At 34.5% G+C, this 11,443-nt stretch overlaps 2 protein-coding genes across 11 annotated transcripts; both read left to right on the top strand.

Moving 5' to 3' along the window:
* On the top strand, positions 1,173-9,050 carry LOC107613078 (treponemal membrane protein B). Of its 10 annotated transcripts, none has more exons than XM_016314927.2 (6): positions 1,173-1,325; positions 1,877-1,963; positions 4,116-4,204; positions 7,127-7,232; positions 7,317-7,876; positions 8,268-9,050. In XM_016314927.2, the coding sequence occupies exons 5-6, from the start codon at positions 7,843-7,845 to the stop codon at positions 8,789-8,791; spliced, it is 558 nt and encodes a 185-aa protein (XP_016170413.1). In that variant the 5' UTR covers positions 1,173-1,325; positions 1,877-1,963; positions 4,116-4,204; positions 7,127-7,232; positions 7,317-7,842; the 3' UTR covers positions 8,792-9,050. The 10 variants fall into 10 exon arrangements, 6 of the variants coding, with proteins under 6 accessions (XP_016170413.1, XP_020965505.1, XP_020965504.1 ...); XM_021109846.1 differs by having other exon boundaries at positions 7,138-7,232; positions 7,317-8,020; positions 8,268-8,635; XM_021109845.1 differs by having other exon boundaries at positions 7,317-8,020; positions 8,268-8,635.
* Positions 10,177-10,967, top strand: LOC107611546. The gene is made up of 3 exons (XM_016313459.2): positions 10,177-10,242; positions 10,378-10,479; positions 10,580-10,967. Exons 1-3 carry the CDS (start codon positions 10,177-10,179, stop codon positions 10,958-10,960), a joined length of 549 nt encoding a protein of 182 aa, XP_016168945.1. The 3' UTR covers positions 10,961-10,967.

Raw genomic sequence — 11,443 nt, 5'->3', positions numbered from 1 at the left:
TAATTTTATATAATTTTTATTTTTTTAGTATTAATTTAAATATGTTAATTTTAAAAAAAAATAATCTACTGATTTTTAAATGAGCATTTTCAAATTATATGATTTGCCCGATCGTCCACTAATAATTGAGTTAAATCGCTCATCTCTCCTATTAGTTTGAAACCGCGGATTTTAAAATCGCACATCTTTTTTATTATTTGAAACGTTCTATTTATAAAAATTCAATACAAACAAATGAAAATTATTAACTTAAGTTTTAAAATATAAATGAGATATAAATTAATTAAAGTCGATCTAAATAGTAATAAAATATATCTTCTGTAAATATATTAAACTTTTATACATATTAAATATTATAATATTTAATAATATAGTATTTGTTACAACAATCATAGTTGTTAGAACGGAATTGGTGATTGAATCGATCAGATTACTGGTTTATTAGTTCATTAGTTCAACTGATAAGTCATTGGTTAAACCAGTAAAATCGGTCAAACTTAAATAATGTCGATGTATTTTTTGGTGACACCTTTTATGACAACTGAGACGAAAGAGTTGTTGACAGTATTGATGAGCTCATGAATATAAATTTAAAAGAAATAACTGCAAGTGAGGTTAGATTGTTATATTTTCAGGATCAGACTGTTGCATTTTTTTTCTACCAATACTATTCAAAGATGAACAGCTTAGAAAGAATAGGATTAGAAGGAATGTCAAAAATGAGGCGACACAATAACAATTTATTTGCTTGAGGGAGGGGTTTAGAGATCCGAGGTCTGAGAATGATACCCATCGACCCAAACGCAAGCCGAAGTCTGAGACTAGATGCGAATGTCTGGCCGAAATGTGTGTTCACGTACATGTCGAAAGCGGTAGATTGATCATTTTATACTTTCAAGATGAGCACAACCATGACATGCTTGATGATAGTCTAACTTTTACGCTTCCCGGACATAGGAAGACGAATGATGCCGTTATCAATAAAATAAATTTCACTACAAAAAAAAGAGTTTAAAATGGCATTAATATTACGGCGGTTTTAAAGAACCGCCGTAATACCCGGTTATTATGGCATTGTTAGTTGCTGCCATAATTAACTTTGTGTTTGGTGGCGGTTCAGGTGATTATGGCGGTTTTGAACCGCCATTTTCATACGTATATAAAACAAAATAACTGGAACCCTAGCTCATTAAACGAAACACATCCAGACAGCGCTCTCGATCTCCCTTCTCTCTCCTTCGTCTCCTCCGTGTAACGAAGCCCTCCGACAACACCATTCTTCCCTCTCTGGCTTCTCCTCTCTTCGCCGGTTACCATTTCTCTAGGTACCTCTCCTTCTCAAGTTAAACTGAAATAGTTATTGATTTGTTTCTCTGCAGCTCCCTCTCAAGTTCTTTACACGGAGAGCTTCTTCGTTTTGGTTTCTTCGTTTTTGCTGATTTTTGGTTTGCTTAAATGAAAATCTCATGAATTTCGATCAAGGTGTGAGCCACTCATAGATCTCTACACTGCACACCCAGTTTCCTTTCTCCATTTCTCTCATCCTTCACCTCCATGCAACCTAACTTAATCCAGATCCACTAGTGCAACTTTTCTTCTTCTTCTTCTTTTCGTTTGAATTTTCACTGTGTTGCGCAGTTTTTGCAATCGCCGTCGTTTTCACCGGTATCTTGTGTTGGTTAATCATTGTCATTTTTTAAAATCCCTAATTATTTAAAATTGTAATTTTAAATCGTTGATCAATAAATCTGTACATGAAGTTTCATCAAATCCTTATTTCCCAATTTCCATGCTCGTTATTTATTCACAACAATTAATAATGATTAATTAATTAATTATATTCACCGTTTGACCTCTCTTCTTTGTTTGTTTGTAGAAAATTGAAAACATGGTACCAGAGAGGCCGTGAAAGCTAGATAGTCAGATCTCATTTACAGAAAGAGAGAAAGAGAAAGCCACGACGGTAAATCCTTCTTTGGAGATTAATTTAAAATTGTTTTTGTTGTTGATAATGGTATTAATAATAATTATTTCTCTTCCTTGTTCTCGTTCATATATATATATAGTGATTGATTGAGCTGTTCAGAACATATATACTCTAGGCTCTGTTGTTTACTAGGATTTTGTTTTTACAATTCATTTGCTATGTGATAATTGAATTGCTGGTTTTCTGTGCTATTAACGCTTTCTTATTGTTTCTCATGTGAAGGTTTCTTCTTATTTGTTTTTCTGAGCTGTTACCAGCTGGTTTCATATATCCTTTGCTAAGTTTTGTTTTTTACAGAACATTTGAACTTGTGTTTGGTAGGTGATGTTACTTTGCAATTGGTTTGTTGGGTTTTGGTCATTCAGATTGCAGTTTTTGAGCTTGGGGACCATTCTTGATGCAATTGTTGTTTACTAATTATTCTTATTCTCCATATTCTTATGTTCTTAGTTGGTGAATTTGCTAGACTTAGTTCTGGAAGTTTTAGTATTTTCTTTGTGTGTCTTGCTCATTAATCATTAAGTTTAATGATTGAATTTCCATTATTTGAAACAATGGAATCAGAAATGGTATCTCGATATGGAGTGAAATTCTAACTTCTAAAGATTCATATTTTCTAACTTTTACAAACCAGCTAGTAGTTTCAGATTTTGTTCTGCCTTTATTTTTGGTATCTTATTTGTACATGTCTTGAGAGTCAACAACTCCATACACAAACTTTACTTCTACATTCCTATGTAACAAAATGAATCTATCTATGAACTCTACAAAGGATGATTTGGTGTATCTGGCATATTTGAGTAATCAGAAACCTCCAGTACCAGTGGGTGTATGTCTGATTTTGGATTATATTGCTGAAACACTACAACAGAAGCAGAAGTGGAGAAATCTGAAGAAGCCAAGTAGCTTCCAACAGGACCAAGCTCTGAATAATCACTTGTGTTTACCAAAGGTGCTACTTGTGGAATCCTACCTACCAAAACTAGATTGCTCATACTCTTTTCCATCAATACATTTTTAACATCATCTTTGTTTTCCACCAACCTTTCCTCATACACTATAGATTCTTCACTACTACTGCATACACTTAAAGAACTCAGACCAAAACTGCATACACTTAAGAACTCATACCATAGGCTAGTGCTTCGCGGTCATCACATCTTCCAAAGAATGCAGCCACTACATTGTAGAAAATAAGTTTTAGTGTTTTCTTTTAATGATTTACGTTACTTCTTTTTGGTTCAGTTGTTTCTTTTCCGTATTTAATAGCTTAGTTCTAAGGTTCTAAGATTCCCTCTATCACTTGAAGACCAAGACTTCCCTTTCTGAGTGAAGAGCAGCAGTGCCTGAATTGAATGCATGCTCTTTTTGTTATTTTTCCTTATATATATTTTGTTTTTGTTATTATTATGTGTTCAATCAATTATATATCAAAATACATATATATCTTTTTCTATATATAATGCCCTTTCTGTGGTTTTTCTATTTCATTAGTACTATTTATTATTATTATTATTTGTAGCTGTTTGTAATTATTGAAGATAAGTATCAAGGTGCATAATTGATCTTGGAGTTATATAAGAGTGTGTCTTTTAATTTCTTATTCATATTAGGGATGGAATATGGCTCTATTTGTAATGTATACGTATGTGATGTTATCCAAATCATGTAAATATATATAGGTGGGGCCTATATCTATTTGTATGTCGCTGGGATTGTAATCAAGCATGAAATGTGCTTGAGAGGAGTCATGATCGATGTTCCCACTTGCAAACAGGGATGAAAAAGTTGATGTGAACATCTATCTATTATTACTATCATGGCCCAATACCCCTTCTAAAATGTCACATTATATTGCAGTTTGGAGTTTGGACTCTACACCAGTTACCCTAAACCTTATAATACTAAGTTACTAACAGTTTGTACTCTGTACCCATTAGCTTGACAACCACATATTGTTGTAATATAATCTGTTTAATTAAATAATAAATAAAACAGTATAATATACAAATATAAAACTAATTAGTTAGTTAGTTAATATAATACGAGTTTTATACGAATTGTTTTTATAAATTATAATTTGAGAATAATATATTTGTTTTATTTTTTGTCTCTTTTTATCTTGTAGAAAAAAATTAATTTGCATATATACAACTACTTGAGAAGGAAAAGTTCATAAAGCCACTGTAACAGCCACAAAATTATCATTTGAAAGAGGTAATTATAATTTTTTTTTATAATTTCTTTTAGAATACTATTTAAGTATTTGTTTGATATCTAATTTGCACATACAAGAATTTCTTTTTATAATAGCGCCTGCTGATGTATACTAGTTAGTTGCCTAGTAAATATGAGAGAGAGAGAGAAAGAGAAAGAGAGAGAGAGAGAGAGATTTATTTTTAATGAATAGATTTTTTAATATTCCTCTTTGTAGTCCCTCTTCGTCATGTCAATCGATAAGTCATGGATTGGAAAACCACGAAACACGCACGAGTATAAAGATGGTCTAAACAAGTTTTTGGATTTCGCTTTTGAGCATCGATCTCTCAGGGGTCGTCAAATTAAATGCCCTTGTCCGGTGTGTGGTTTTGGCAAGTGGCAAACAAGAGAGAAAGTTTTTGAACATTTAATAGTCAAGCCATTTCCAGAAAACTACAAAGTTTGGTATTGGCATGGTGAAGAAGCAGTTGGAGTTGGGTCACAAGCTCATCAAACTAGTCAAATTGTACAAGATGATTCGACATCTCAACATCCAATGGTAACAATGCTCAATGATGCGTTTGGAGTTGCTAGACCTGACTTGAATGAAGATGGAGATGGAGATGAATACAACATAGAAGATGGAGATGGAGATGAAGACAATATAGAAGATGCAGAAAATAAAGAGCACAATGGAGAAAATGTAGAATTTTACAAGTTGTTGGAAGATGGTAATGAGCAATTGTATGAAGGGTGCACAAAGTATTCAAAACTGTCTTTCTTGATTAGTCTGTATCACATAAAGTGCTTATACAGAATAAGTGACAAAGCCATGACCGAAATCCTCAAGTTAATAAAAGATGCTTTTGGAAATGCGAAGATTTCAAATACATTCTATGAGGCCAAGAAAACCATAAATAAACTAGGGCTTAATTATACCAAGATACCTGCTTGCCCTAATGACTGCATGTTATATTGGGAGGAGGATGAAGATTTGCAAGAATGCAAAAGATGCAATACATCTAAATGGAGTGATGCTAAAAAGAAGAAACCGGCAAAGATCTTGCGATACTTTCCACTAAAACCGAGACTTCAACGATTATTCATGTGTTCTAAGACTGCTCAATCAATGCAATGGCATGCTTTGACAGAAAAGAAAGATTCGAAGATGAGGCATCCGCGGGATTCTAAAGCTTGGAAGATATTTGATTTACTTCATGATAGGTTTGCCGAAGATTCTCGAAATGTACGTCTTAGTCTTGCAACTGATAGATTCAACCCCTTTGGAGCTATGCGTACAAACTATAGCGTTTGGCCAGTGGTGCTTATTCCATACAATCGACCTCCATGGGAGTGCATGAAGCCAACATCACTTATCTTGTCAATGATTATTCCTGGAGAGAAAATGCCGGGGAACAACATAGACGTATACTTACAACCTCTTATTAAAGAGTTAAAAGATTTGTGGTATGATGGTGTTCAAACATTAGATAGGTTCAGGAATGAAATGTTTACATTGCGAGCAGCATTAATGTGGACAATTAGTGATTTTCCAGGCCTTGGTAACTTATCTGGGTGGAATATACACAGTAAATATGCTTGTCCTACATGTAACTTCAGCACTGATTCATATAGATTAAAGCATGGTGGAAAATGGTATTTTTTGGGGCATCGCCGTTTCTTAGAAAGGGGTCATAAGTTTAGGCTAAGTCGTGCAAAATTTAATAGAAAAGTTGAGTTGAGAGATTCCCCAGCAGCACTAACAGGGTCAGAAATATTGGAACAACTTGAAGGCATCAATGTTTCATTCGGGAAGGAACTACAGGCAAGTAAAGGTAAGAGGACTCGACGAAAAGTTGTTGAAGAAGAAGATGAATCGGGGATGTGGAGGAAGAAAAGCATATTTTTTGATCTTCCTTATTGGGAGTCTAACTTACCATAAACAAACTAGGGCTTAATTATACCAAGATACCTGCTTGCCCTAATGACTGCATGTTATATTGGGAGGAGGATGAAGATTTGCAAGAATGCAAAAGATGCAATACATCTAAATGGAGTGATGCTAAAAAGAAGAAACCGGCAAAGATCTTGCGATACTTTCCACTAAAACCGAGACTTCAGCGATTATTCATGTGTTCTAAGACTGCACAATCAATGCAATGGCATGCTTCGGCAGAAAAGAAAGATTCGAAGATGAGGCATCCGCGGGATTCTGAAGCTTGGAAGACATTCGATTTACTTCATGATAAGTTTGCCGAAGATCCTTTGAACTTGAGAAGCTCCAACCTCGAATAATCATTACCCTTTGTCATTTAGAAATGTTGTTCCCTCCTTCTTTCTTTACAATCATGGTTCATTTAACCTGTCATCTAGTTGATGAAGCAAAACTTGGAGGACCAGTACACTATAGGTGGATGTATCCTATTGAGAGGTAAATATCTCTTTTCAATCATTGTTCATTTAACCTGTCACTTAGTTATATCTTGCTTACTAAAGCCAATTATACAAACTAGGTATTTAGGACATTTGAAGTCCTATGTACGAAACAAAGCTAAATCAGAAGGTTCTATAGCTGAGGGATATGTGGCTGAAGAAGCTCTTACATTTTGCTCTCGGTACTTAGAAGGGATTGAGACAAGATTTAATAGGCCACCACGTGTTGATGATCGTCCGGATGGTAATTACAGTACACATGTTGATTCGCTTTTTCCACAAATGGGTAACTCTAAGGGAGCTTTCACAGTATTTGAGTTGTCACCTATGGAAAAAAAATAAGCACATCGCTATGTGGTTCTAAATTGTCCGTATGTCAAACTGTTCATTGAGTAAGTACTTAAGGATTTGCGTACATGTTTTTTATTGCCAAATGCCTAAACTGTTTGCATTTTTATTTACTTGAAAATAGTTGTTTAGTTAGAGTTAAACTTCTATATCTGACAGTGACTTTAAAGATTTTGTACGAAGACGATCTAAGGGTAGAAGGCCTTCAAATGTAGAGATAGAAAAAAGAGTCAATAAAGATTTTGTTACTTGGTTTCCTATGCAGGTAAATAGAAAAATGATAAGTTTTTTGCTAATATTGAGCAGTATTTGTGGATATAATAACTAATATGTTGTTCTATCATAATAGCTTATGAACCCAGACATTATGAATACTGTGCATGAGGATTTGAGATACTTAGCAAGGGGTCCATCACGATATGCCAAGAGGTTTTCTACATTTAGTATCAATGGGTTCTCCTTTCGAACTACCAATCGAGACAATGGGTTAAAGACCCAGAATAGTGAAGTTTTCTTAATGTCTTCAACTCCTTGTGTTGCTAGCGCTAGTGATGCTAATGTTAGGAATGCTGATTTGTCATATTATGGCAAATTAGAAGATATTATAGAACTAAACTACAATGGCCGATTTCGGGTTACTTTATTCAAATGTAAATGGGCTGACACCACTAGAGAATGGGGCTGTAGAAAGGATAGTTGGGGCTTTACTTCTGTTAATTTTTCACGGGTAATACACAGTGGTGACCGAGAGGAGGATGATCCATATATTGAAGCCTCACAAGCTCGAATGGTGTATTTTGTCAATAATGAAGTGAATAAAGATTGGAGTGTTGTCGTGCATTTGAAGCCAAGAGACTCATATGATATAGGGGGAAATGAAGATGATGAAGCATGCGAGAATGAGCCATGGTTAGAGCAAAACTTGGATTCTTTATTTGAAAATTGTGATAATCTATCATTGTTAAGAGATGAGGTAGATGATGAACTACTAGATGATGACATTGGAGAAGATGAGCACATGTCGAAATAGTTAGTAGGTTAAATTAATTTATGGTATGAAATTTATATTTAAGTTTTCATTTAGTTATAATTCACATTTTATCTATACTTATTAATTATTTTATTTCCAACTATTATTTTGGTGTTCCTATAAGATCAACTAATGTTAGTAGGTTACATATAGTAGCGCCTATTAACAAAATTAAATTATTTTATTTCCAACTATTAATTTGGTGTTCCTATGTCTTCAAATTTAACTTGCAGATATATAACTTGTCGAATTTCTTGATCTATTATGCAGATATGCCAAAGCAAAAGAGGTACAAGAATCTACTTAAAGCAGCAGCTGCAAATTCTTCACAAGACAAGTCAATTGTAGTTGCAAATTCATCCGGAGACAAGTCGGCAGCTTCAAATGCATCACAAGTCAAGTCCGCAGCAGCTGCAAATTCCTCTCGAGAGACATCGGCAGCTACAAATTTCTCCCGAGACAAGTTGGCAGCAGCTGCAAATTCCTCCCGAGACAAGTCGGCAGCTTCAAATTCCTCCCAGGATAAGTCGGCAGCTTCAAATTCCTCCCGGGACAAGTCGGCAGCTGCAAGTTCCTCCCGGGACAAGTCGGCAGCTGCAAGTTCCTCCCGAGACAAGTCGGCAGCAGCTGCAAGTTCATCCCGAGACAAGTCGGTAGCTTCAAATTCTTCTGAGCATCCATCCGAACCTAAACGTAAACATGGACGTGAATCTAAACATCATTGGACTGTTGATGCCATAGGTATGTATAGATATTTTATTATGTTATTATTATCAATAGCATTAGAAATCTGAAAAGATACTACTTTTCTTTATGCCCATGAATAAGTCTCAAGTTTGTAGACTTGTAGTACAAGAATTAAAAATCATTCAGATCTACTTTTGAACCTAGGGAGTAGCGCCATACAGCAAGGCTTTTTTTTGGGTATTAAAACGGAACTTAAAAGCCCGAAAAGAATAACGAAATTAGATGCAAACTACTCAGTCTAAGAGGCTCCTCTATCACCTTCTTGAAAGATTTTGATTAGCTCTGAAGGAATAGCAAGGCTTTAATGAATTACTCACTCTTCACGCCAAGCAAACCTTCGGGTTAGGACGCGCTCAATGATATTTAATTTTCCCAAATGAAAATATCTAATGAAACAGGGAACCTATATAACTGAGTATAGTATACAGTGTGCTGATCAAAGTATAGTTTTTCAATTGTAAAGAGTGTGGCTGAGGGAGGAGCTAGTTAGGAGGGGCCATGAATCAATTCCAATCATGTATTCTTCTTTTATCAAAACCCTGGGCATATGTGAATGAAAACTATGGGTGAGATACAGAATTGATAGTATATGTTCTTTTATCAACTGTTAATTCTTAACTTGCTCAGTTGCTATGTATCAATGCTATGTAATTAGACATGATAAATGTGTGAAAACAGAGTCGAATTTTTATTGTATCAATGCTATGTAATTAGACATGATAAATGTATATCAATATATACCTTTTTCTTGCATTTCTTGTGCTCATAATAGTTATATTTTTGTTGTAGGGATTGGATCAGGAGAGTGAGATTCCATCACCAAAAGAGTTAGGAAGTAGGTCTTCTGGAGCAAGCAACAAGGAAGCATGACCTTGCTTGATATGTTAAGACGTATATTAAGAATTATATGTTAAGACGTATTATTGAAAAATGTTACTTTGATACTTTGTTTTTGGATTATGACATTTCAATCATGACTTGGATTATGACTTTTGGATCATGTATGAATTAAAATCATCATATGATGTTTGATTTATGACTATGCCTTTTGGATCATGTATGAATTAAATATCACTTTAAATTGGTAGTTTCAATCTTATTTTAAAAAGCATTAAATTGTCATCATAATTAGGTACAAACGGCGGTTAGAAACCCCAATTTTAAATAAAAATGATGCCATTATATGCTGGTAGAAACTGCCATTTTAAACACAAAAGATGCCATTATAACCTGGTAAAAACGGCGCCTAGAAACTGCCATTTTAAACACAAAAGATGCCATTATAACCTGGTAAAAATGGCGGTTATAATGGTAAAAACGACGGTTTTTAACCGCCATTTTAAACAGAAATGAAGCCACAATATTCTGGTAAAAACGGCGGGTGTTCAAAAACTGCCATTTTATGCGGAAATAACGGCGGTTACAAACCGCCATGCAAAAACAAATAATTCCTCATACTTCAGGTGCTAAATCAATTGCAAGAAGAAGGGCTGAATTGGTAATCAATTAATGCATGCATATCTAATCTATCTCAAATATAATGCATGCATCATCTCTTATTTTCTGCATATCTAATCTAAGTTAGTAGGCTGCTATTTTTTGATCGAGTCTTTCTACTTTTCTTAAATTTTAGACGGAAGAGACGGGAAAAGAAGTTAGTAGGGTTCAAATGTGGGACATCACTCACAAGAAAATAGATGAAAGTTATGTTAATGAAAAGGCTAAAGAAATAGCGGTAAGACTAAAGTGCAATAAGTAACTTGTTTGTATTTCTTTTTCTTTCTTTTTTATAAGATAATACTATTTTTGATTTCTCTTTCTTTTTATATATGTAGGAAAAGATTGAAGCACATAGTAGCCAACAACCGATGGAATCAACTGTTAATTCTCCTCTTGATGCTCTTAGAGTAGTTTTTGGGAAAGAGCACCCTGGTCGTGTTCGAGGTTTAGGTATGGGAGCTGTTCCAACAATTGCTTTCAAGAACAACACTACAAGGATTAGTCAAATGAATTTAGGTTCTTCAAATGATGTTGGCACATCATCTACTTGTGGTCCAAATGTGCAAGAAGAGTTAGATGCCGTTAAAGCGCAATTGCAAGTCTCCTATATTGCTTCTAAGGAAGGAGGTAAAATTCCAATACAATTGGCTGGAATGTTCCCTACTCAACAAGTTTCACAGGTACATTCATATTTTGCTTATGATTCATATTATTAATATAATTAGTAGTAAATTAAATAGCATATTTATTATTAATAAGCATCATAGTTTGGTGGCAAGCTAAACACTCTACAATTTGGAGACCCTAAGTTTAAACCATACTTGCTAAAATCTTGGAATTTTTTTTGCGAGCTGGTTCTTATTGGTTAACTTTGGTTTTCGACCTTAAACGGTCTTAAAGCTGAACCAGATTGGTTTGAAATTCGATTCGACGATTTTGTTATTGAACCGATTGATTCGGTTCGATTTTTACAATTATGAAGTTCACATGTTTCCTCTCAAATTGTTTCGGATTAGATCTCCATTGTAAGTTAGGGATGATAATGGATATTTTAGGGAGCGGCGGACCCATTTTTCATCCCTCGTTCCTGTTTAAAAAAATGCCTCACATTCTTTTTCCATCTTCGTAACAAGTTTCTGTTTAATTATTCTTTTAAAGAACGCAGATACCCACGAGTATCTATAGATTATAGAAACTTT

Source organism: Arachis ipaensis, chromosome B08, assembly GCF_000816755.2.
Source record: "Arachis ipaensis cultivar K30076 chromosome B08, Araip1.1, whole genome shotgun sequence".
NCBI classification, from domain to species: Eukaryota; Viridiplantae; Streptophyta; class Magnoliopsida; order Fabales; family Fabaceae; genus Arachis; species Arachis ipaensis.
Note: the sequence above shows the minus strand (reverse complement) of the source record. Positions and strands in the feature narration are given on the sequence as shown.

Coding starts and splice junctions, on each gene's coding strand:
- LOC107611546 (XM_016313459.2), top strand. CDS start 10,177: ATGCAAAAACAAATAATTCCTCATACTTCAGGTGCTAAATCAATTGCA. Junction 10,243..10,377: donor CAAGAAGAAGGGCTGAATTG/GTAATCAATTAA, acceptor CTTAAATTTTAG/ACGGAAGAGACGGGAAAAGA. Junction 10,480..10,579: donor AAAAGGCTAAAGAAATAGCG/GTAAGACTAAAG, acceptor TTATATATGTAG/GAAAAGATTGAAGCACATAG.
- LOC107613078 (XM_021109844.1), top strand. Junction 7,233..7,316: donor TTACTTGGTTTCCTATGCAG/GTAAATAGAAAA, acceptor CTATCATAATAG/CTTATGAACCCAGACATTAT.